A 27,784-nucleotide genomic window follows, 5' to 3' on the forward strand; every position below is an offset into this window, starting at 1 on the left:
TGGACTGAGTCACTAAGTGACAGATAGTGACATACTTGAAACTGTCCTTAGGCTTTCCCTTTGAATAAGGTAAGGGATTTTCCGTAGGGAGTGTTATGAGATAACATGCATGTTAAAGACAAAAGAAAATAAAATATACCTATCAAATTCATCAATGCAACAAAGACCGCCATCAGCCAAAACAAGTGCTCCTGCCTCTAGCATCCATTCACCTGCAATGTATCATATTATAAGCAATAATATTTTGAATGCTAATATTGAAACATTAAGGACATCATCATTCCTTTTCACATCATTTATCTATAGAAAATAAGGATATTATCAATCATGCATTCAACAGAATAGTAATTTACAAAGACCACAACCATGTTTGAGAATGAAATGAAAAGAATTACAAACTAGATTTAAAAAAAAAAAAAAAAAGCAAAGTGAGAATCTGAAACCAACAATAATCAAGCATTCCAATTATGGGTTGCTCTAAGCAATAGAAGTATTACGGTTAACAAAAATATTAGACTACAAACTTCATATAATATGGATAGACAATTTAATATTTCTTCCATTCATAACAACAATGGCCTTTCAATTTCTCAACAAGAAAAAACGATCTACAAATTTTCCTAAAGTTTTGCCATTCGATAGTGTCTACGTACAGAAACTACCAAGAAGCAAGAACATGGTGTATCATAATAATTTTCTATTATTCTCCATGAAGAGATATGATTGTGAAATTGTCCCAGAAAAGCCAAATTCCAATGATTTCAAGGATAATAGCGCAACTTACCTTTCTCCATTGTTATAAATCACACAATTTTTTAAATTAGGTTGATTTTCTTTTCACAAGATATACATATTAATACAATTTTATTGACCCTTGGTTTTCATACTCCAAGAGGTCTTGGACTTTCCATAATTGTTGGCAATCACTTGAGGCTTTTCACCATCTTCACAAGTGAATAAGCCAAGTTTGCATAACACAAGAGAATTATGCTTCAAACATTCCCCCCCTTAATCCGAACGGGTGTATATGAGCCCAAGAAGAGAGCTGAAACACAAAAGTGTATCACAGCCAATGACTGAATGTGCTTTCTGAAATGGTGGTTTAAAGAAGACCACAAACCAAATGAGGTAGCAGAACGCAAAGTTTCTACCAGAGGTGGTTTAAGGCTGACCACCAGCTCTGGAACTTGGCTTGAAGCAGTTCATGTAACAATTCCAAATCTGGATAGAAGTTGAAGACTTCTACGAAGTGGAAGTGTTCCCTGATGATGGTTTAAAGACGACCACAAACTGATGAAATGGATAATAGAAGCAAAATTCTTCTATAGGTGGTGGTTTAAGGTTGGCCACCTACCAAATCATGCTCATGAATCTGTCTCTAGCTACAACTCTGACTCTGGCATTGGCTGACTCTGGCTCTAGGCTTTGGAAGTTGGCTCTAGTTTATGTTGTGGCTCAAGCTCACTTGATATATCTTTGAAGTCTTGATTTTAGGTAGCGCCGGATGTGCCCTACCTCCGAAATTTTGTGGAGGGGCTAGAACAGATGAGATCTCCAAGATCCAGAAATTGTTTGGAGAAATTCCACCCGGATGAGGAGTTAATAAAATAATTAATATTTTTAATGGGTTCCTAAGTCTAAACTTAGGAAAATAAAAATATTAATGTGTATTAATAAGAAAATGGGTGAGAAACTTCTAAGTGACGAGGATCAAATTTGTTTTAATCTTAGCCGTTGATTAGGGACTTAATCTTAGTCGTTGATTCATCAACAGGAAAAGTATAAGAAGGGGCTTGAGGGTCAACTGGAGATACATTTGAGAGATCAGTCAGTTCGATTTTTCTGGAGCAAGGTTTGCTGAGAAAATCGAACAAGTGATTTGTTGCAGCAGAGGGGCAGGGATAGTTGAGGTTGGAGGATTTTCTCCAGGACCTCCAATACACAGTAGAGAGAGGCATAAATACACCAAAGGAGGCAACGCAAACCCAGTGAGGCTGATGTTGGGCCAGGAGGGCCCACACATTGCTTGACGCAGTGCCAGTGCAGGGGTAGAGCCAACCTCTAGCAAAAGTCTGAATTCAGTCGGGGAGCAGCAGGATCAGCCTCGAAGGTTGACGTTAGAGCTCCAGGAAGCAGAGGAGGAAGCGTAGTGCTGACGCAGTGTCCCAATGTGCTCCACGCGGGCCCACGCAACTACTGTGAAGGGGCAGTGTAGTTATAGCCAGGAACAATCAGTCTAGTTGCCGGAACAAAGAGATTTTGCCGGGGGAAGTGAGGAAATCTCACTTAGGTTTCTGCCAGTATATTTTTATCTCTATAACTGGATAGCCGAGAGGGCATCCAGAGTGTATTCTATTGTTTAATAATACAAAACCCTCAAAGCTACTGCACCGGTTTTCCTGCATTGGGTTTTTCTGGGGACGATTGTCCAAAAATATCAGTGTCCCTTGTGTATTTGTCTCGTTCTATTTTTAGTTCAAGATCTGGATGTATGTGTAGTCTGCAATAGTGTTTTCATCGTTGTTTAAACAAGTAAATAACTTGTTGAATGTAAAAACACGTAGGAGATGGTAAACCAGTGATTGCAGTAGGATTTCTGATGTGTAGATTCAGAATTTTCACATGGTATCAGAGCATTGCAGATCATAGGAGACTAAAGACACCAGCTGGGAGACCCAGAGAATTTGCGGCAGAGAAGCAGTTGTCCTGAGTGACAGCACCGTTTGAGAGGCAGAGTAGCAGCTGAAGGAGTGACGCAGAGCCAGAGAAGTGAAGCAGAGGCTCACGCAGTGCTTGCATTAGCATTTCGAGCCTACAGCGGGTGACGCAGAACCCGAGAGGAGCTCACGCAGTGACTGCTTCAACTCTTTGGGCCAACGCAAAGCCTGAGAAGCTCGAATCAGTTAGTTGTTGGGGCTGGAGGAGCAGAGCAGATTCGATCTGAGGAGCTAGTGGGACACTGTTGTTGTTGGTGCAGAACAGTGTCTGTGGAGACAGAGCCGAGGTAAGGGGAGTCACTGCCTTGACAGATTTCTACCCAAAGAAATCTAGATCTGGTTTGCAGCAGCAAAGGAGGATTGGAGAGGAGTGATTCGACATTTGGCGGGAGGATTTCCGTGAAGTAATTAGGACTCAGAGGGAGTCTAGAGGAGCTTGTTCCTTAGAGGGTTTCTTGCGCCAAAGAAATCCAGATCCAAGTTTTGTTGGATTAGCAACAAGAGAGGGAGAAGAGAACCAGTCCTAATTTTTTTAGCAGAGATGGTGGTCAATGGACTAAGGGATTAGGACAGATTGTATGGAGCATCCAATTTTGTCATCTGGAAGGCCAGGATCCTGGCAATCCTTGACAAACATCACATCAAGGACTATGCCTTGAAAGAAGTTGTTGTTCCGGTCGACGCTGATCCGTTAAAGAAGTACGAGGAGGCCCAAGTGAAAGCCAAGTGCACGATCCTACATGGTGTCAAAGATCATGTAGTACCACACATTGTTGAGAAGGAAACAACAAGGTAGATGTGGGAGGAGCTGACCACCTTGTACCAGGGCACTTCCGTCCAACAGAAGATGCTATTAGAAAATCAACTGAGACAATATCAGATCGATCCCTTCCTCCTCAGGTTGCAAGGGATTCACGACCAATTGACTTCCGTGCGGTCTACACCAAATCCTGAGTTCATGGTCAGGATTGCCCTGAATACAGTCATCGAGGACTGCGAGACATTTGTCCAAAGTATCTTGAGCAGGGCAACTCTCCCCAGTTGGGAGGAGATGTGGCCAGCTCTTCTCCAAGAAGAGATCAGGAGGTTGACCAAGGCAGGGAGTAGCGGCAGAGGACCCCGGGTCAAGAAGGAGGAGGAGGAGGATGCAGCTCTTGCATCATCAGGACAACAAGGGCAGCAGAAGAGAAAGAAGAAGGATATTTGCAAGGCCAGATGCTTCAAGCGTGGGGAACTTGGACATTTCACCACTCAATGCCCCCGGAAGAAGGGCAAGGAGGAGGCTTCCAACTCGAAGGCTACTCCAGCGAACGCTGACAGGGAAGGCGAGGATGACGATTGTGCCATGAGTGTTCATGCACCTCTAGAGAAGAGGTGGGGCGAGATGGAGTTGTAGTTGAGAGGACTACATGACAGGCAAGATCCTTGAGGTGCCCAAACTCTTGGATCACAGACGGCTACGAGAGCCCTTAACGACAGTAGCAAAATGATGGTTTTCGGTTGGAGCGAGGTGTGATGGAGCAACAATGGTAGAGCTAGAGTGCAAAAGTCTGAAGCAGAGCAGTGGATGTTGTAGAGTGCGAGAGACACAAAGCAGTTTACAACAACGCAGTAGCAACAGAGGGTCAACACAGATCAGCAGCAGAGGTAGCTTCAGCATCACGAGGCATCCATACTGACCAACATGTCAGCTTTTCGGTGAAGTTTCAGTTTCTTACTTCTCAGCAACTGAGTTGCAGTGCAGCAGTTAGTAGTGGTAGTGTTATGGGCAGCATGATGCAGCATTTTGAGAGGGAGTTGTAGTACAGATGTAGCAGTGATAGTGGCAGAGTCATGGGCAGCAGTACAGGAAGCAGCAGTGCAGTGGATGAAGGGCATCAGGCCAAGCATCAGCAGCACAGAGGACCGATGCAGTGGATCAGTATTACTAGAGCACATTCCTCGCTAAGAGGGAGTGTTGATTTTGGGTAGCATCAGATGTGCCCTAGCTCCAAAATTTTGTGGAGGGGCTAGAACAAATGAGATCTCCAAGACCCAGAAATCATTTGTAGAAATTCCACCCGAATGAGGAGTTATTAAAATAATTAATATTTTTAATGGGTTCCTAAGTCTAAACTTAGGAAAATAAAAATATTAATGCGTATTAATAAGAATATGGGTGAGAAACTTCTAAGTGACGAGGATCAAGTCTGTTTTAATCTTAGCCATCTATTAGGGACTTAATCTTGGTCGTTGATTCATCAACAGGAAAAGTATAAGAGGAGGCTTGAGGGTCAGTTGGAGATACACTTGAGAGATCAGTCAGTTCGATTTTTCTAGGGCAAGGTTTGCTGAGAAAATAGAACAAGTGACCCGTTGCAGCAGAGGGCCAGGGATAGTTGAGGTTGGAGGATCTTCTCCGGGACCTTGAATACACAGCAGAGAGAGGCAGAGAGACGCCAGAGGAGGCAGCGCAGACCTGGTGAGGTTGACGCTGGGCTAGGAGGGCCCATGCATTGCTTGATGCATTGCCAGCCTATGGGTAGAGCCAACCTCCAGCAGAAGTCTGAATTCAGCCGAAGAGCAGCAGGATTAGCCAAGAAAGCTTACGTCAGAGCTCCAAGAGGCAAAGGAGGTAGCACAGTGTTGACACAGTGTCCCAGTGTGCTCCACGAGGCCCATGCAGCTACTGCGAAGGTGCAGTGCAGTTGTATCTGGGGATAGTCAGTCCAATTGCCGGAACGGAGAGATTTTGCCGGGTGAAGTGAGGTAATCTCACTTAGGTTTCTGCCAGTATATTTTTATCTTTGTAACTGGATAGCCGAGAGGGCATCCAGAGTGTATTCAGAACTACTGCTTAATAATAGAAAACCCTCAAAGTTGTTGCACCGGTTTTCCCGCTTTAGGTATTTTCGGGGATGATTGTCCAAAAATAATGGTGTCCCTTGTGTATTTGTCTCGTTCTATTTTCAGTTCATGGTTTGTATGTATGTGTAGTCTGTAATAGTGTTTTCATCGTTGTTTAAACAATTAAATAACTTGTTGAATGTAAAAACAAGTAGGAGATGGTAAACCAGTGATTGCAGTAGGATTTCTGATATGTAGATTCAAAAATTTTCACATGAAGCTATTAACTGACTCCCTGTCAAATACAAGTTGAGAAGATGAAGATATCTTCATTGCAAAACTTGTTAGTACTCGAGTATGAACTCCAAGATATGACTAATATATCTTCTTGGTTGTCGAAGTCCATTGCCAAGAAGCAATCATTCCAAGGTGAATCTTTGCTCTTGCAAGAGTCTTATGAATCGAACATCTATCTGAATGGTGAATATGTTTTCCGCAATGCTCACAAAGGTGAAGATCAAAACATTGATCTTTCGCATAGCCAACTTGATCACAATGTTGGCATCTGACAATCTGAAGTGGTTGTGGCAGAGGAGCAGGATGTGGACCAGGGGAACATGAATTTGTTAATTTTCCAATGTTCTATGCATAGCAAAATCACTTACAACAGTTCTTCTTAAATTAACAATCACTTTTCGAATAAATTCAATCTTCTAGCAAGCATTTGTAGATAGAAAAGCAAATCCAATGCACAATAGAAGATAGCCAAGAGAAATAACAAGAGACACAAGATTTGGTCAAAGAACAGGGAAAAACATCGCAAGGGGGAAAAGTTGAAAACCCTTTCAAAATTCTTGTTTCATTAGATTGTCATCAAATCTTCAACAGAGAGATATAATGTTCCAATTCATCAATAATGAGTCAAAGGTTAACAGCTTTGACTATCCAATTCAACTAACCAATATCCAATGAGTGTGAGCCCAAAAGTCAAATCTGATCCAAAGTCAAAGTCTGCAATTTTTGGTCAAAGTCAACAACAGTCAAAGATGCCCTAACTAGTGAACGTTCAGCATTCAAACCACCTCCAAATCAGCTTGGTCAATAATCAAAGGATGCAGCCTTCTTTGCTAGTCAAAGTCTAGTCAAAATAGTCAACAAAAGCTTGGTCAAAGGAGAGAGAAAGCCTACAGTAAAACTTCAGCAAATCTGCAGTCAACTTCAGTCAACATGCCCAGAAAAATTCAGTCCTTTTCCCAATGAATTTGGCCTTCCAAAACAGAGGATTTCCAAGTCAAAAAGATCCAAATCAACCCAAGTCAAAGGTTGGTCAACGCACTCCAACAGAAAAGTCAACGCACCAAAAACAGAATTTCCTTCCTTCCCATCGCATGTGTGAGTTCAGACCTCCAATTGCATACATGTATGAACCAATCCAAACAACAGAGAGAAGATGTGAAGTGTGATGACGATACTCCAAAGTGATGTGACATATGCTCTCTTTATATGTGTCTCAAGGGGTTGAATTAGCTTGCCCAGGTTGACTTGTAATTTTGTGCACATGTGGGTTTCACCTTGAAAAATATATTTCCTTGACCAAATTAAATTCTTCCAAGGGCTACTAGGGCTCTTTCTTGATGAGGACGGTTGTCTAATGGAGGGAATTTCTCCCCAAGCTGCCAAATTTCAACACTCCTTCTCATCTAGGGAGGAATTATCGACTGCATCATGACTCTCATCTTAAATGTCCTCTCATCATCATCATTATATCATCTCATATCTTGTCTCTGCTCATCTCTACTCATTTGTTGAACACTCTCGAATCTAAAGAAGAAGAATCATTAGAGAAGAGCTCTAGCTACCACCCTATATCTAAGGACAATAGGAAGGATACCACTTACCGTGAGAGGTAAGGATCACAATCTATCCTATTGTCCATTGATCTTCCCAACTTGACCCTCAAGAGTCAGTGGTAGAACGCATGTATCCCATCAATTGAGCAGGATACCACTTACCATAAACGGTAAGGATCACAGTCTATCTCAAGCAATGTTGTTAAAAGCGCGAGCGGGATTAAATCGGCGCCGGGAATAAAGCGGAAAAAATCGGCAAAAGCGGGAAAAAAGCGGAAAAAAACGTTTGGCACAAAAATATTCATTTTTTTTTCATTTTTTTTCAATTTTTTTAATATCTAAACCATCTACAACATAAAATAAATACATTGACACATAAATATGATAAAAAAACTAATATATAAGATGTTTAATATCATTTCTAACGCTAAAATCACACATAACATTGAATCATGTCCTGAATAGTAAGTCCTGAGTCCCAACTCAGCCTCAAAATATCAACAAAAAATATGATAATGTATCTCATCATGTCATGACTCATAATGTCATATACAATAAAATGAAAGTCTAATCCTATTGATTTCCTCTGCCCCTCTTGCGAGAAAATGTCACAGCTTTCTCTTTCCCTCTAGATGTAGAAGCTGGTGCCTGTGCTGGTGGAAATGGCAGTGGAGTCTGACGTGCTCTAGAAGCTGAAGAACTAGTAGTAGCAGCTACAGGAGGTAGACGGAGACCACGTCCTCTACTGGTGGTAGTGGTAGCCTGGGTAGGCGGTGTCACCTCCTCCTCCTGCTCCTCCTCCTCCACCTGCTCCTCCTCCTCCTCCCCCTCCTCCTCCCCCTCATCCTGCACTAACCAATCATCAGTGGGATCCATGAGAGGCCTCTCGGTCTCAACCCTCCATTCAGCAGTGGTGTCAATCCCATCCAATGAGATGGCATCCATATCAGGTGTCCTCTCTAGTTGCCTCACCCACAATCGAAGATTGTAGTAGACATAGACCATGTCATTAAGTCTATGGGACTCCAACCTGTACAAAGTTCATGAAATAATAATTAATAATTAATATTATAAAAAAAATATTGTTTAATGAATTCAAAAATTTATTTGGAAATTTGCAATATTTTAAATGTTTAAGTGTTAACCTATTGCGCTTCTTGTTGTGTATTTTTTCAAATACACTCCAATTGCGCTCACATCCTGAGGAGCTGCATGTTTGGCTGAGGATGCGTACGGCAAGCTTTTGCAAAAGGGGTACTCTGCCACCATACATCTTCCACCATGCGTCTACAACAAAATTACAAATAAAATTTTAAATAAACATAAGAAAAAAATGGAATTTGAAGAGACAATGAAATTTGAAACAAAGTTACAAAGTACAAACTAAACAATACCTGGCATTTTAATCGTCCTATCACTGACAGCCATCTCAAAGCCAAATGTGCCACCTGACATCTTATATGTCTCAATTTGTTTAGAGATCTCTATACGTTGTTCAGGAGATCTCACCATCTTCTGGACACAGGATAATAATCCATCTATGACCTCAGCATCAAAATCAAACCCACATGCATAAGAAAATGCAGAGTTCAGGAAAAGCCCAGCAGCATGAATGAGACGATGGAGTGTGTTGTTCCATCGCTCATCAATCACTTCCCATAGAAGGAGTTGTTTCTGAAACCCATCATCTCCCTTATCATCATAGTAGGACCGAATGGCTTCTTTGGCCCTGTCCATGGCTTCATACAAATAGCCCATTGTGGGCTTCTCACCATCAACCAACCGAAGAACCTTTACCAAAGGTTCAGTAACGTCGCACACCTCCTGCACTCCCGCCCAGAAGTCTTCCTGGTATGAAACTAGTCTGCATACGGCCTCTCCTTCTGGTTTGCAGCTCATTGACGAAGCACGCCACTCCTCTGAAAGAAACATTCTCTTCAAATCCCACATAGAATTCAAAAAGGATTGAAGAGATATGAAACTCGTCGCAAACCGTGTAATGGCGGGGCGCACCAACTCTTTGTTGTTGGTGCATCTTCTCATCAAGCTAAGCACAGATGTATGATTGTAAATAAATTTTGTGATGCTTTTTGATGAGTCAACAATATCTTTGACAAAGGGAATTTTCCCTATGTCCTCTAACATCAAATCAATACAATGGGCAGCACAAGGTGTCCAAAATAAAGTAGGATGCCTGTCCATAAGCATTCTACCAGCAGCAACATAATTTGCAGCATTGTCCGTTATGACTTGGACAACATTTTCTGCACCCACTTCCAAAATAAACACATCCAGCAAATCACATAAAGTTCTTGCATCTTTGATTTGATGAGTTGCATCAATAGATTTGATAAACATAGTCCCCTTGGGACAACTAACCAAGAAGTTTCTAAGGGTTCTCTCCTTTTGGTCAGTCCAACCATCTGACATAACAGTGCATCCTGTTTGTGCCCATGATGCCCTAAAATCCTCCAATCTTTGGGTGCAGTCACGCTTTTCATCTTGAAGAAGCCGGCCTCTGAAATCATGATAAGAAGGGATTTTGTACCCCGGGCCAACACTGGCAATAGCATCAACAGCAGGTTGGAAAAATGGATTATTCCTTACAATGCTGAAAGGAATATCACTCCAGAGGAGAAATTTTTCCATCAACCTATCAGCTTGTTCTTTTTCAGTTCTTTTTAGCATTGAACCGATAGTTGGTTGTGAACCAGGTGTGGTTCGAGGAACAAAAAATGATGATGCAGCTACCGGATTGACTGACGCTGCAGTAGAACCAGTGCCACTTGGTCCACTTCCTTCAGCTGACCTTCTTAGTTGCCTTTTGAGTTCTTCTTTGGCCTCTCTAGTGTGCTCTAATTCTCCCAATGCTCTCATGGCTCTTTGGATAAGTTCAGGATTTGTATTTATACAGGGTCCCACATCATGTCCAGGGATTTGTGCAAGGTGGTACTTCAAACTGTACACCCCCCCGCGTATCTCCTTTCCACACAACTTGCAATTCAAGTTTTGTCTATCATTCGGAGCTTTAGGTTCACCATATTCCCAGAAAGGATCCAATTTCCTTGGCATGTTTGTTTTTGAATTTTGAATTTGCAAACCTATGGAAAAATAAGGATTAGGAAATAGGAATTTAGGATTACAAATTACAATTTAGCATTTACAAAATTACAAGTTAATTATTTCCAAAATCCCAATTTCCAAACCCAAGTTACCCAACCAAATGGCAAATGCCAAAAAACAATGAAAAAACATAAACAATGTTTAAAAAAAATGAAAAAAATAAAATAAAAAATTGGTTCCCATAGTCATACCAAGTTACCCATCCCAAATCAATGAAAAATTACAAAAAATTCTTTAAAAACAATGAAAACAAAAGGAAAATGGTGCCCATATGAAGTTTCCCAACCAAAAACAATGAAAAACAAAGTTTTTAAACAAGGAAAACAAAAAAAAATTAATCTACATACCGTTTTTATGGACAAATTGGTGATCTCCTCTTGGATTTCTCCTACAAGCACTTGGATTCGCTCCCAAAGTGGACCCAAACCCTTCAGCTCTTCTCCTCAACGCTTCTCCTCCTCCTCCGCGCGGCGATAGTCAAAAATGACATAAAAAAAATCGCTTTTCATTGTTATAACCCCGTACCCTCGGCGCTTTTTTCCATTTAAATCGCGCTTTTTTCGAAAAAAGCGCGCTTTTTTCGGAAAAAAGCGGTATAAAAAAAATTGGCGCTTTTTCCCTATAAAACGCAAGTTTTATTCGGCAAAGGCAAAAACGCGCGCTTTTAACAACACTGATCTCAAGTCTACTCACCCATTGGCCAGATGGGTCACAATCCCAACAAGCGCAGCTTGTGGGTAGGATATGTTACCCACCACTAGTGGGTGACCCCTATACCTGAATCTTTCTCCTAGATTTGTCTTCAGTCGGCAGCCCCTTACAACACCTAGATAACTCAGTGTGCCACCATTCTCCGTCACCTGAGCCAGAGATTATGTCCACTCACCCATATACTATGATCGTGTGTTTGAAGGTGGGTCTTCCAACCCTGAAGGTATGGCTTTTCATTATGTAATTGGGCGTTTATGCTTGCTTTTCTTGGACACCTTTGGATATGGATTGGTGGGGGGATTCGACGGAAAGAATGGGCTTGGATTGTACTCTTGTTCCCTTGTCCCAACTTGGTGGTTAATCTTGTATCCTAGTCCCATGGCATCTCCTCTATTGGCTACTAGCATTAGGAGCATCACTAATGGGAAACCCTGATTTTGGTTGTGTGGTCCCACTTCCCGACACCACATATATCACTCCCCTCCACTCATTATAACCTCTTTTCACACTTTTCCCATCTGGGTGCACATTTGTCCATTGGGTCCACAAGGAGTTAGCCTCCCCCTCCCCTTGTCCACACTTTGGGTCAAGCCTGGAATGATGCCCCGGAGGTTGATGCAGCGAAAAAGAAAGTTAAAAACATAATTTGGCCACTTATAACAAGAAATGTACCACAAAATGCAAAAGATGGCCGAGACATAAGAATTTAGCAAGTGGGAAAAAACCAAACATGATCTCTACCCCCTATCATTATGGCCATCACCTTGGTTCCTAGGGCCCTTATGTGTGCCCCATGCATCATCAAGGAACACATGATTGTCCTAACCCCTAGTGGGCGATGAACTACCCAACCTTAAGGGGTAATCACTGCTTTATCATACACATCATGCTCTCATTCCCTGGAGCCCCAAGCAGTTAAAAGAAAGAAAAATCAATAAAAGGAAAAAGGCATGAATACGAGTGGAAAAATAAAGGTCGAGGTAATTCATGTACCATGATTTCTCCCTCTTACATCCGTATACCCATGTGTGGGCTTCCTCCATCATAGCTACCTTTGTACCATGGCATATGGCTTGGAGCCTTCCTTGTTGCCCCACTCTGTTCCACCATCATTTCACATGACACCTGCCATTGGACGGATGTACCATGGACCTGTTGTTAGTTTTTGGTAGCTTTGGATGTGCTCTAGCCATGAAAATTGGTGGAGAGGCTAAGGCACATGAGTTCTAAAGAACCCAAAAACCATTTGGTAAAATTCCACCGGAGTTGTATTTTATTAAAATAATTAATATTTTTTAATGGGGTTCCTAAGTCTAAACATAGGAAAATTAAAGTATTAATGAGTATTAATTAAAATTTGGGTGAGAATGTTCTAGAAAGCAGATCAAGTCAAGATTTAATCTTAGTCATTGATTAGAGACTTAATCTCGACCATTGAAGTCTCAACAAGAAAAGTATAAGAACGAGGCTTGGGGTTCATTTGAAGATATGCAGAGAATTGATCAGTCAGTTCGATATTCCTACGGCAGGGTTTGCTAAGTTATTCGAACAAGTGATCAAGCAATGAGTTCCAGAGGCAGTACTGGAAGGAAGTGATTTCCAATTCCAGTGAATATACTTCAGAGAAGACAGTGAAGGATCAAAGAGCCAATGCAGTACCAAGGAGGGACAGTGCAACAACTGGAGGAGGATTGACGCAAAATTGTTGGGGGATAGCAGAGATCAGTGCCAAGAATCATTGTGGATGATTGGCAGGAGAAATCTTGATTTCTCAACAGCAGAAGCAATAGCAGCTAGGGTGATGCTGTTAGAGGGAGTCTCCACGCAGTGACTACGTAGGCTCATGCAAAGACTGCGCAGTGGGTCATCCAAGAGATGGGGCCAGTGCAAAATCTCCAAATTCAATGTGAGAAAATTCTCACTATTTGTATATCAATTATCTTCTCTGAGTGGATTGCCATTTTCTTTGGGGCATCTAGATTGTATTCAAAAATTTACTGTAAATAATAGAAACCCCCAAATCTATTGCACCAGTTTTCCCATATTGGATTTTTCCGAGGATGATTGTCCAAAAACAAGTGTGTCAATGTGATTGTTCATATGTTGGTGTTTCTCTTGCCTTTTAATTTTCAGTTCCTAATTTGTGAAGTCTACAGCTGGATTTATTTTGATATTTACTGAAGCATTGGTAAATAACTTATTATTGTAAATAAGTAAGAAAACTAAATCAATCACTGTAGCAAAATTTTCACACCTGTTACTCCCTTAGAGGTTGAAAGCACCTAATAGGGTCCTTCATTAATCTCTCTTGTTGAGTTTAGTGACACCTTTACACTCTAAAGTCTATTTGGAAGGGCATGCAACTATGAAGTGTCCACTTTTTCCCCTGATTAGTAAGCTTATTCACTCAATTGCACTAATGAATTGTTCTACTCGAAGGTGAGGAGAAGCATTGGATCTTATACTGGATTGCAAGTGGGTCTTCATCTTGGGCTTTCCCTCCCTATACGGGATCCAAGCCCTCCAAAGGGCCATAATGTCACTTGTAGGGTGAGCGTTGAGAGCCATGGAGCTCCAACACAACAGAGAATTGATTGCCACGCCATGGGCTTCTTCAGCACCACACATTGCTTGTTCATACCCCAGTTATACAGAGATGATGATGTACTTGGACCATGTTGCCCAATTGGCCACACACTTGCACCTGACACTTGGCAGTTGATCGAGGGCCTAGATGGGGTTCTATCTCTTCTAGAGAGGACACAGGAGGGCATATATCATCATTCTAGCCCATATTGATGGAGCATCGACATGTCTGATCCACTAGAGACCCATGAGACCATTGTTTGTGCCCCACAGCCACTTGGGGGCATCACAGATGTTTTGCTTGAAAACTAAGGGGCCACCTCCTTGGTCATCATTTTGGGAGCCCTACTCTTCATTATGGCACATGGAAGTCTTACCGTGGCTTTCCAACGGCCCTTTTGCATCATTAGTTTATCATTTCGGCCTCATTAGGATGGATTATTCTTCACTTATTGAGCTATTTGGTGGGTTTATCACCAATAAGATTGTTATTTGCAGATTAGAATACTATTAGGGGCTTTATTAGGCTAATTAGACCAAATCGAACTTGTGAAGGCTCATATAGATAAAGGAGAGCCTCATTTTGTAACTCATCATCACTTGCATTTGGGATATCTCTCTCTAAAGAATTCGGACCTGCAATTGTGGAATGATTTGGATGAATAAAAGCCTTTTGATACGTGAAAAAAATTCGATATCTCTCTTGGAGCTTCTTGTTGGCAAGATTTTGGTTGGATATGCTCTTCTCTGTCTTGTAAGTGCAATATAATGCTATATTTATGTTTTAATGGATTTCTAATGCATGGAATTATTTTCTTATGATGAAATAATGTGCCCCAATTAATAAGAATTAGTGGAAACATTGAAAGTTGAAACTATTGGAGATTTTTGCATGTATTACTCATTGGACAAAGAATGAATGAATGTTCCTAGGGGATTATTTGTATGCATCCTTGAAACTCCATAATAATTGCCATCGAAGTATAAAAGTCTAAAGTTGTCGTGTAGCCGCATCCATAGGATTAGTGAATTTGCTTCTTTAGGCCTTCTTGAAAAGCAAAGCTCCAAAATCTTGATCATTTTGACTCCAATCTTCCCAATAGCTAGGCACTAGTCCTAGATCCTTGATGATCAACCCTAAACCATTTTGTTTTCTTCCTTCTTCTAGATTTCTGCCCTAACCCTAGATAGCTAGCTAGGTCCTAGCGAATTGCATTAGGAAGGTCTCCTTGGGGTGCGAGTTGGTCTCCTAGGGCTAGTTTGAGAGAAATCTCAAGCCCTAGTTCCAAATTTGATTTTATCTTTGAACTTCTTTGGTTAGCAGCATTCCAAAGGTCATATGCTCTTGAAAACTCAAAGGAAGTTAATCATTCGTTGACCTTTCTCATCCTTGCTTGACCTAGATATCTCCTTAAAGATCATCTTCTAGCCCTAGGCCTTGCTTGGATTTTCTATAGGTCTCTCTTGTGGTCCCAAACCTTTATATGGTCATTATCTTACAAAACCCTAAGAAAGATATTGCCTCCTTAGGAAGCCTTGTTAGTTTTTGGTAGCATCAGAAGTGCTCTAGCCTTGAAAATAGGTGGAGAGGCTAAGGCACATGAGTTCTAAAGAACCCATAAACCGTTTGGTGAAATTCCACTCGAATTGTATTTTATTAAAATAATTAATATTTTAATGGGGTACCTAAGTCTAAACTTAGGAAAATTACAAAAATTAATGGGTATTAATCAAAATATGGGTGAGAATGATCTAGAAGGCTAATCAAATCATGTTTTAATATTAGTCGTTGATTAGAGATTTAATCTCGACCATTGAAGTCTCAACGAGAAAAGTATAAGGAGGCTTGGGGTTCAGGTAGAAACACACACAGAGTTGATCAGTCAATTCGATTTTCTAGGGCAGGGTTTGCTAAGGAATTTGAACCAGTGATCAAGCAGTGAGGATCAGAGACAGTATTGGAAGGAAGTGATTTCCAGTTCCAGTGAATATATGCCAGAGAAGACAAGGAAGGATAATAGAGCCAGCGATGGGCCAAGAAGGGACAGCGCAGCAGCTGGAGGAGATTGATGCAAAGGGAAAGCACAAAAACTGGAGGATATTGACACAGAAGTGCTAAGAGATAAGCAGAGATCAGTGTCGGGAATCACTATGAGTGATTGGAAGGAGAAATCTCGATTTCTTAGCAGCAGAAGCAGCAGCAGCACAAGTTGTCGCAGCCAGAGGGAGTCTCCACGTAGAAGTCACGCAGAGGTTGCGTAAGCTCAACCAAAGACTGCACAGTGGGTCATCCAGGAGCTGGGGACAAGATAAAATCTCTAGAACCAGTGTGAGAGATTTCTCAGTTATCTTCTCTGAAGGGATTGCCATTTTCTCTAGGGCATCCAGATTGTACTCAGAGATTTACTGCCAATAATAGAAACCCTCAGATCTGCTGCACCGATTTCCCACATTGGGTTTTAACGAGAACGATTGTCCAAAAACAAGTGTGTCAATGTGATTGTTCATAGGCTGATGTTTCTCTTGCCTTTTAATTTTCAATTCTTAATTTGTGAAGTCTGCAGCTGAATTTAGTTTGATATTTACTGAAACATTGGTGAATAACTTATTGTAAATAAGTAGGAGAAATAAATCAATTACTGCAGCAAATTTTCACAAGCCTTTGGTCTAGGAGTGTCCCTTGTGATCGAATAACCTTTCCTCCTAGGTCTAGGTCTCCTCATATGCCTTCCTTGGAGAGCCATTAGCCTCTCTTTGAAGCAATTGAGCCATTATTTTATCCTCTCCTTTGAATGGGCTTCATAAATCACATCACACCTTGCCATTGATCCTATCATTTAAGTGATTTGAATTTCCCTTATACCAGGACTCCTCCCATCGGTGAAAGTCTGTAAAGAGTAGGGGACATTAACTGAGGTGACAGTGGGTCTTTGTCCCATTATTGTCATTTGGTCTAGTAGTTGTCCCTTAGCTACCCCTCTTAGGACCCCTGCTAGATTATGTGGCAACATTTTTTGCGTCGTTGTCAGGGACACGAGACGTGTGTGATGTTCCCCTATGACATCATTGATATATCCTTTGGTGACTCCATTGGAAGAACGAAACTCTAGTTCTTCATTGAACATTAAAGTCAATTCTTGTAGGGTGAAGGAAGCATCTCTCTAGAAATCTCTAATTTCACCCTAGCGACTCCTACATAACTAATATGTGTAAACCTAATAGGAGGTCTTGTTTCAATGAATTCCCTGCTGTAGACATCGCTTCCATCCCTGGGATCCTAATCATGTCACCTGGAATATCATATGTGCGACGCCCATGTTTGATGGTGATCTGCTTTTTGCAATTGATCATGTAGCAAGGTATGTTGCGTATACCTCAAGGGTTGAAGTCGTTCAACACAATGTCCTCGTAACGTTATTCATGAGATCCCTCCAAGGTCATAATTCATGGCTACATAATTGCAATGGTAGGAGCATCTCATCTATTGAAGAGCTTGTTGACCACTACCGGTCAACTGCCCATAGCAGTACACCCCCTTTTCTTTGCAAAAAGGGTAGCGCTTGATCGACATGTCCGTGCCATTCTGCAGTCATCGACAACTTGATCAATCTATGTTGTAAACCCAGTCTGCATGTATAAATTGTAAATAATCTTAGCAGATATGAATCATGTATGTAAATTGCCTAGGTGGACCTAATTTTCTAAGTGATAATCTACGTTCCGGAAGGTTTTTCGTCTCACCGATCCATGATCGGCAGAGTTTTCCTTCAGCCTAACCCCAAAGCCGGGATGGATTTTGTCATTAGAATCTTAGGAGAATCCTAGTGTGTTAATCTGCTAGATTATAGTTGTGTCGCAGAACTGGGTGATTTATGAGGGTCTATGTCAAATGGGTTTTCCCCCTTGAGATGTAAAATTGTAAAATTCATGATGTAAAGTGTCTTGAGGGTTGGAAAATGTTTTAAATCCCCTCATGAATCCTAAGTCCTAGGTCCTAGGTGATTTTTCCAAAGGCTAAGTTCGAGGATCCATTTAAAAATGAATTAAAAATTAAAAAATTAAAAATAAATAAATAAATAACTGAAAAAAATAATAATAATAATAATAAAAAATCAAAAACTATAAAAAAATTATAAAATAAAGCAAAAACCCTAAAAATAATAAAATGATAATATTTTGAGTAAATACATGCAAAATTTCATTTTTTAATTAACAAATTCGACGGATGAGATTAAGAGATGTCTTGATCCTCATCGACGGTCGAGATCATTTCGACATGGATCAATCGAACTAGTCGTTGGGATCATTTCCTTTAAATAGGGTGCTAGGGGTCATTTGAGATCAATCGATCTGTGAGTCTTGTGCTGAAGAAGCTCTTGTGTAATCTGTTTCTGGTTAAAAGAAGACTTTGGGGTTCAAATCTTGCTGGTGTTACTCTCTGGAAGTGTTGTGAGATATTTTATTTTCTGCATATTTTATTTTTCAGCCGTTAATAACAGCTTATTTTAGAGTATTGTGAGCACAGGTATCTTGTTCACTTGCTAGGGTTTAAATGGTGTTAGGGTTTCTGAAGTAATGGCAGGTATCTCCATTTCTTTTTGAGATTTAGCATCATTTTTGCTCTCTTTACTGATGGTTGATTTTAAGGTGTGCAGAAAACCCTTACTGAAGAAGATTAGTGGGCGTTTGGGGAAGTTCTAGGCTGAACCAGCCAACTCCCACAAGCTCTTCCTTGCAAAGCCCAGCTAATTTGTACCCTGGGTTAATCATTTAAATTTACTTCTCTGGTTTGCATGAGAGATTTTTCTAAGCCTTTTCACAGCAAATTTGAAGTTTTTGATATTCTGAAAATATTGTTGCTGTTATTGTTAAATCTGGCCGTTAAAGGGTCAAAATCTGTAAGTTACTCAACTGATCTGGGGTTTCAAATTTTGTTTTAGACACAGATCTCATTAGGGTTTTATTTTCTTATTGCAGGTACAGGGTTTTGAGAGATTCTTCAAGGTTTCTGGAGCAGGAGAGGATTGAGAATCTTGTGATCAAGTTACTGGATTTTTTCTGCTACCATCTTCAGCTGCCCAACCTGCAAATCCATTTCCACGTAGTGACCTGCGTTTAATTTGAGGAATCTGCTGAACTTATTGTAAGGGGCAGCGTTTTGCTCATCCGCCATTTAAATCTAGCAAGAGATCGTGCCTCATTCCACCATTAGAAAAAGCGAGGATACAAACACATGTTGGTATGTTTTCTGAGACGGGGAGGTGATCAGTTGATTTGCGTGAAGTAACAACAGTACTCTGCGAGATCACTCAGATCGATCCGCAAGCATTTCGATTTGGACAGCAAACAACGGTCTCAAAACTGAAAAATACCCACGCGTTGCATTTTATCATCATCATGTGGTCGCTGGAGGCTGCACGCCTAAAACAATGGCGTAAGGTAGATTTGAATGAGTACGCAGACATAATGTGTGAAAGCGTCAGGTAAGAGACGCAGCGTTTGATAACCTTCGACATGATTCATTTCCTCGCCAAGTAGCAGATCTAAGCTCAGTCAAAATCGTTCCATTTACAAACGCTCAGGTAAGTTCCAAACTGATTCACATTCCTGTCCGCCGCCGTCACCTGTCCCTGTCGAAATCTTTTTAACGCGTTCAGTCCTGTTCTGCTTTTCGATTTAATCAGGGTTACGATTTTTCCTGGGGTCTGATATTTTCCTTCAGCGTATTTTTTTTAACGTAGGTTTGATTGCTTTTATGATATATGTATATTTGCGTACTCATGTGTTAGCTTTTGTTAGAGTCTTAGCATTAGAAATCGAGTCTTGTTCATTAGACTTTGGGTCCTTTTATTTTTGTTTAGACTTAGATTTAAATTTGTTTTGTTTATATATATATATATAGTCTCATTCATAACTTTAGATTAGGTTACATTAGATTCTTTTTTTTAGGTTTTGTTTATTAATTTTTAGATTTAGTTTTTATCTTTTAATTTATTTAGTTTAATTTTCTTTTAAATCATTAAAAAAAAAAAAATTTAAAAGAACAGATTTGGACTTTATTTCATTTTTAAGCTTTAAATTTTTGCCATAATTCGAAAAGCACAAAAAGGCATTTTTTGAAATTTTTTTGCCAGTTTTAGTCTCAGCTCATCACATTTTATTTTTTTGCTGAGATTCAAATATTGATGCGGAATGAATGTTCATCATTTTAGACAAGTTTGCACATGAATGATCATCTCAAACATTAGCTGCATATGATATTTGGTTAATGATTTATAATCGCGTGGTTGTTTAAAGCATTGATCAAAATTTTTAATTGCTGGATATCGTTATTGAGATTTGGCCATTATAAGAACTTTGTGGTTTTAACTGACATCTTGTACTGTTCTAAAGTTATTTGATGACAAATGATTGTTGTTCATGGTTTACATTTCTAAATCATCTAGCAAGTAATCGTTTAAACATAAATCTTACAAGGCACTGGTCTTTTAACTTCACAAAATCCATTTAGTGCTTATCATATCGTGTCTCCCAAACAATCGGTCGACAGTTGGTCTTCGTCACTTCATAGGGTCTACCCCCCTTAGCCGTGGGAGACAGGCTTAAACGGAGAGATCGGGGATCAGGGTGACAGCCCCCGGTCTGAGCGTTGTCGTGACAATCTGTGCGACAACATTTTTTGGCGCCGTTGCCGGGGATACTTTATTCTCGGTGTTTCAACGACTTTTCATCATTCATCGTTCATCTTTCTATCATTCGTTTGAGCCGGCAACGCCAACATTTTTTGGCGCCAACATTTTTTTTTTTTTCTTTTGTCCTTGGTTTATTCGACATTCCTCTTCTCTTTTCTCATCATTCTCTCATCTTTCTCATCTCACGTTTGATTTGGCAGATTCGACATTTTTTGGCGTCATCTCATCTTTTAAGCCATTCATTAGCCTGTTAAACGGCCAACATTCTTTGGCGTGTTTTGATCTTTTCATCACCTTATCTTTCGTCATATCAGCAGCTTCTCTTCGATTCATTTCTTGTTTGGGTGGCGACTCCATTCCATTTCTTTTATTTTTCCCAAGCAAGAAGCCTTGCTCGAATCTGCTGGTTGGTTGATTTTTTGGATCCTAGAATTAGATTCATTGTTCAAGTGGCGACTCCACTTCTTTCATCTCTTAATTCTCTTGAGCAGAAATCTCTTTCTATCATCCATTTTATCCCTTATTATTCGTCATGGATTATTCATTTAAACCATGTCATTTTACTGATAATCTCCATGATTTTCCGAAAGAGGCCATTTCTAAATTATTCAAGTTCTCAGGTGGTGATTCGGTCGCTGTTAGATAGCATTTAAACAGGTTTACTTGTGTAATGATCATATATTGTAGACTTCCTCAATATAATCATGAAGATTTCAAGATGCGTCTATTTGTCCATTCTTTAAAGGGTGATGCTTTGAACTGGTTTAATAGTTTTCCTGAAGATTCCTTCATTTCTTTGCAAGACATTGTCAATGCTTTTAAAGATAGATATGGTGATCCAGATAGCTCGCCTTGTGCCCCTAAAATTGTGCAACAAAATGAAAGTAATCTTGTAAAAGGTCCAGCTGTCCAAGACAATTCTTCATATCAGAATGTGCCATCCACTTGTACCATTGCAGATCATAGTAGTGTTGACAATGAAAAGGAAGATCATAAGCAAATTATACAAGATCTATTGCTACTGGTAAGAAATATGGAGATAAATCAAACTAATTACGCCAATGATGTGAGAACTTTATGCACTCACCTGGAAAAGCGTAATAGGGAGATGGAGATCATGCAAAATCAACATAGTAAGGAAATTGAAGCCATGAAGATTAATCATGACACAGAAATTAGTTTTATGCAAAGCAAGATGTCAGGCTTAGAGGAAAATATGACGACCATGAAAGCTGATCATGATAGGGAAATTAATTCTATGCAAAACAAGTTATTAACTATGGATGAAGAAATGACTATCATGACGTTTGATCATAATAATCAGTTGGCTACCATGCAAGCAAATCATAAAGAAGAAATAAACTCCATGCAGTATTGCTTGATGAATATAAAGGAGAAGAACGATAAAGTAATAAAAGATATGGAAGAAGACCATGTCAGGCAAATCAGTGCTATAAAGGTTGAACATTCTAGTCAGATGGATGCCATTAAAATACAGGTTCAAAAGTTTCAACAATGGTCAAAGGATGAAAGAAACCAAGGGACATCAACAGATCAGGAGCCATTTCATTTCTTGCAACAAGTTCCATCTTATTATGAGGAGGTCATTGGTTCGATTGAAAGATGGTTAATTGAAGGTGATCCAGATAGACTTAAAAATGATAAAGATCAGATGCAGGATAAAGAAAGACATGTCACGCATATCTTACATACTTCATCTGATAGCTTTGAAACAGAAAGTTCCATGTCATCAGTGATACAACATGCCACAAAGAAAAAGCGCAAGAGAAAGAAAATGAGAAGAAGATTTGATGCATCAGACGGCCGCGAGCAGCTTGATTTTCGGATAGGAAAAAGTCCTACCATATGTAGAATTGGACATGGCACATCCGACAAGCAGTCGACAGATTTGCCTGAAAGCAGGCAAATGCTCAGTATACACTATATTGAACACATCTGATGCCATGGGGCATCCTTTGTATTGTATTTCTAACCCTACTCCTTGTTTTTTTCAGCATTTTCATTTCTGTTTTAGGATTAGATTTGCTTTTCTAGATTAGTTAATAAATGAAGAGCTTATATCTTTCCTGTGCTTAATGTTATATGATGATTTTTGGATGGACGCTACTTATGTTTTGTTGTGTGTTGCATGGGTGCAGATTCTGGATTCTCACATTCCTATAGTGCAGCAACGTCTCCCCAAGTAGAGCCAGATGTTGACCACTACCGGTCAACTGTCCATAGCAGTACACCCCCTTTTCTTTGCAAAAAGGGTAGTGCTTGATCGACATGTCCGTGCCATTCTGCAGTCATCAATAGCTTGATCGATCTATGTTGTAAACCCAGTCTGCATGTATAAATTGTAAATAATCTTAGCAGATATGAGTCATGTATGTAAATTGCCTAGGTGGACCTAATTTTCTAAGTGATAATCTACGTTCTGGAAGGTTTTTCGTCTCACCGATCCATGATCGGCAGAGTTTTCCTTCAACCTAACCCCAAAGCCGGGATGGATTTTGTCATTAAAATCTTAGGAGAATCCTAGTGTGTTAATCTGCTAGATTATAGTTGTGTCGCAAAACTGGGTGATTTATGAGGGTCTATGTCAAATGGGTTTTCCCCCTTGAGATGTAAAATTTGTAAAAGTCATGATGTAAAGTGTCTTGAGGGTTGGAAAATGTTTTAAATCCCCTCATGAATCCTAAGTCCTAAGTCTTAGGTGATTTTTCCAAAGGCTAAGTTCGAGGATCCATTTAAAAATGAATTAAAAATTAAAAAATTAAAAATAAATAAATAAATAACTGAAAAATAAAAATAAAAAAATTAAAATAATAATAAAAAATCAAAAATTATAAAAAAAATTATAAAATAAAGCAAAAACCCTAAAAATAATAAAATGATAATATTTTGAGTAAATACATGCAAAATTTCATTTTTTAATTAACAAATTCAACGGATGAGATTAAGAGATGTCTTGATCCTCATCGACGGTCGAGATCATTCGACATGGATCAATCGAACTAGCCGTTGGGATCATTTCCTTTAAATAGGGTGCTAGGGGTCATTTGAGATCATTCGATCTGTGAGTCTTGTGCTGAAGAAGCTCTTGTGTAATCTGTTTCTGGTTAATAAAAGAAGACTTTGGGGTTCAAATCTTGCTGGTGTTACTCTTTGGGAGTGCTGTGAGATATTTTATTTTCTGCATATTTTATTTTTCAGCCGTTAATAACAGCTTATTTTAGAGTATTGTGAGCACAGGTATCTTGTTCACTTGCTAGGGTTTGAATGGTGTTAGGGTTTCTGAAGTAATGGCAGGTATCTCCATTGCTTTTTGAGGTTTAGCATCATTTTTGCTCTCTTTACTGATGGTTGATTTTAAGGTGTGCAGAAAACCCTTACTGAAGAAGATTGGTCGGCGTTTGGGGAAGTTCTAGGCTGAACCAGCCAACTCCCACAGGCTCTTCCTTGCAGAGCCCAGCTAATTTGTACCCTGGGTTAATCATTTAAATTTACTTCTCTGGTTTGCATGAGAGATTTTTCTAAGCCTTTTCACAGCAAATTTGAAGTTTCTGATATTCTAAAAATATTGTTGTTGTTATTGTTAAATCTAGCCGTTAAAGGGTCAAAATCTGTAAGTTACTCCGCTGATCTGGGGTTTCAAATTTTGTTTTAGACACAGATCTCATTAGGGTTTTATTTTCTTATTGCAGGTACAGGGTTTTGAGAGATTCTTCAAGGTTTCTGGAGCAGGAGAGGATTGAGAATCTTGTGATCAAGTTACTGGATTTTTTCTGCTACCATCTTCAGCTGCCCAACCTGCAAATCCATTTCCACGTAGTGACCTGCGTTTAATTTGAGGAATCTGCTGAACTTATTGTAAGGGGCAGCGTTTTGCTCATCCGCCATTTAAATCTAGCAAGAGATCGTTCCTCATTCCACCATTAGAAAAAGCGAGGATACAAACACGTGTTGGTATGTTTTCTGAGACGGGGAGGTGATCAGTTGATTTGCGTGAAGTAACAACAGTACTCTGCGAGATCACTCAGATCGATCCGCAAGCATTTCGATTTGGACAACAAACGACGGTCTCAAAAATGAAAAATACCCACGCGTTGCATTTTATCATCATCATCTGGTCGCTGGAGGCTGCACGCCTCAAACAATGGCGTAAGGTAGATTAGAATGAGTACGCAGACATAATGTGTGAAAGCGTCAAGTAAGAGACGCAGCGTTTGATAACCTTCGACGTGATTCATTTCCTCGCCAGCTAGCAAATCTGAGCTCAGTCAAAATCGTTCCATTTACAAACGCTCAGGTAAGTTCCAAACTGATTCACATTCCTATCCTCCGCCATCACCTGTGCCTGTCGAAATTTTTTTAACGCGTTCAGTCCTGTTCTGCTTTTCGATTTAATCAGGGTTACGATTTTTCCTGGGGTCTGATATTTTCCTTCAGCGTATTTTTTTTAACGTAGGTTTGATTGCTTTTATGAGATATGTATATTTGCGTACTCATGTGTTAGCTTTTGTTAGGGTCTTAGCATTAGAAATTGAGTCTTGTTCATTAGACTTTGGGTCCTTTTATTTTTGTTTAGACTTAGATTTAAATTTGTTTTGTTTATATATATATATAGTCTCATTCATAACTTTAGATTAGGTTACATTAGATTCTTTTTTTTAGGTTTTGTTTATTAATTTTTAGATTTAGTTTTTATCTTTTAATTTATTTAGTTTAATTTTCTTTTAAATCATTAAAAAAAAAAAATTAAAAGAACAGATTTGGACTTTATTTCATTTTTAAGCTTTAAATTTTTGCCATAATTCGAAAAGCACAAAAAGGCATTTTTTGAAAATTTTTTGCCAGTTTTAGTCTCAGCTCGTCACATTTTATTTTTTTGCTGAGATTCAAATATTGATGCGGAATGAATGTTCATCATTTTAGACAAGTTTGCACATGAATGATCATCTCAAACATTAGCTGCATATGATATTTGGTTAATGATTTATAATCGCGTGGTTGTTTAAAGCATTGATCAAAATTTTTAATTGCTGGATATCGTTATTGAGATTTGGCCATTATAAAAACTTTGTGGTTTTAACTGACATCTTGCACTGTTCTAAAGTTATTTGATGACAAATGATTGTTGTTCATGGTTTATATTTCTAAATCATCTAGCAAGTAATCGTTTAAACATAAATCTTACAAGGCACTGGTCTTTTAACTTCACAAAATCCATTTAGTGCTTATCATATCGTGTCTCCCAAACAATCGGTCGACAGTTGGTCTTCGTCACTTCATAGGGTCTACCCCCCTTAGCCGTGGGAGACAGGCTTAAACGGAGAGATCGGGGATCAGGGTGACAGCCCCCGATCTGAGCGTTGTCGTGACAATCTGTGCGACAACAGGGCTCTTTGATGGATTTCTTAAACATTTTTAAGCATGCCAACCATCAGATATTCAAGGGAAAGGCTTCATTGAGCATTATCAAGATCTGGGGAAAGATGATCCCACTGCCCCTTTGGACTTTTATATCAATGATTACTTACATATTGAAGAAGGGAAATGGGAAGTTCATGGGCATCATTTTGACAGCGACCCTATCTACGACACCGATGATGATGATATCAATACGACCCTTGTCTTTCCTCACGATCATGGGCATGTAGTTGGGTCGCAATTGGACCCTTCACTCAACCCTTCCCACACTATTGCTAATAATGAGGGGTCCTCCCCATCTCCTCACTATGATCATCATGAGAAACCTGTTTGTTCTGTGTCTCCATGTCATCAATCTCCCTTTCCTTCTGATCATGACCTTATGGTGGCCATGAAGCACAATATAAATAATAAGAACCATGAGATGCCTGAGGTTGCCATGCATCGAAGACTTATGAGCTTAATTGTTCATATCTCTATATTTTGGTTGAAAGAGAGGATCCTATGGAGTAGGTTGCATCCTTTTATTCCCTCTTCACCCATCATCCTCCATGTGTGGTCATTTTATTTTCCCACCTCCTGCTCTTGTGACCTTCCATATAGCCATTCTTGCCTTTGCCTTTGGATCTATTACATGAGTAAGAAGAGGAGCAAGTGTTCTCATATTGAATGGATGATATGTTGGTTGCACTGGGTCTATGATTATACTGAATACTTGCATGATGTAATTTGCATATTAGAGTAGGATGCATCGCATATTGATATTGTGTTAGAAATTAACAGCATATTATATTTGTCATACTAGATTAGGTGCATTTAGATTAAATCTGCATTCTAAAGTGAACTTTATTCCCTATTGATTTCGCGGACTAACAAAAGCATGGCCGATCAAAGGACGCCATAAAAAGCATGTTGCCCCATTTTCCTTCATCTTTGATGTGTAGGTAACAAGTTTGCGATCCCAAGAGATTGTTGGTGTTCTCATGACCTCCCCGTTTGAGTACATGGTTTGTGCACTCTAGTGAGAGCCCATGTCCCATTTAGAGCCAAATGTTACCCACCACCAGTTGGTGACCCTTATAGGAGAATTTTCTCCTAGATTTGTCTTCAGCTGGCAGCCCCTTGCAGCCACCAAATAGCTTGATGTGCCACCATTCCCCGCCACCTGAGCCAGCCATTATGTGCCCTCGCCCATCTATTATGATTGTATATTTGAAGGTGGGCCTTCCAACTCCGGAGGTATGGATTTTCATTGTCTAATTGGGTGTTTATGCTTGCTTTTCTTGGACACATTTGGACATCGATTGGTGGGGGGATTTGGTGGAAAGAATGGGCTTGGATTGTACTCGTGTTTCCTTGTCCCAACATGGTGGTTAATCTTGTATCCTAGTCCCGTGGGATCTCCTCTATTCGTTGCTAGCATTAGAAGCATCACTACATGGGAAACCTTGATTTTGGTTGCGTGGTCCCGCTTCCCAACACCATATATATCACTCCCCTCCTCTCATTATAACCCATTTTCAAACTTTTCCCATCCGAGTCCACATTGTTGAGAAATGTAACTAGTTTCAGTCTTCATAATTGTTGTACTCATTTCAATATGTATCCTATGTAACAAACAAGAAAAAAGAAAAGAAAAAATTATTATTATTAAAGCATGGGTTTCATGCTCATTATTGATGGTCTTCTAGGTAAAAGCATGTTCTTCGTGCTTCTAGGATTTGTTAGGTCATAGGATTTATTGCAATGAGTTAATGGAGTCAGCATCATGTTTATAAGACCCTTCCTGGCAATTTGTAAATGTAAAAAGAATTATTTTTGAGTCTAGAAAGTCCTGGAATCT

General features: G+C 39.7%; 1 protein-coding gene across 1 annotated transcript in view; it reads right to left on the reverse strand.

Annotated features, from left to right (window-relative positions):
* The window catches only part of MCM9 (minichromosome maintenance 9), a 429,077-nt gene that overhangs the window by 171,953 nt on the left and 229,340 nt on the right, over positions 1 to 27,784 (reverse strand). Inside the window, exon 16 of the mRNA XM_089412073.1 lies at positions 140 to 212. Within this exon, the coding sequence (XP_089268199.1) occupies positions 140 to 212 (73 nt within the window). The remainder of the gene's footprint in view (positions 1 to 139; positions 213 to 27,784) is intronic.

Source organism: Pinus tabuliformis, chromosome 6 (genome assembly GCF_031772625.1).
Source record: "Pinus tabuliformis cultivar Carrire ecotype Pingquan chromosome 6, CPIR1, whole genome shotgun sequence".
In the NCBI taxonomy this organism is placed as follows: Eukaryota; Viridiplantae; Streptophyta; class Pinopsida; order Pinales; family Pinaceae; genus Pinus; species Pinus tabuliformis.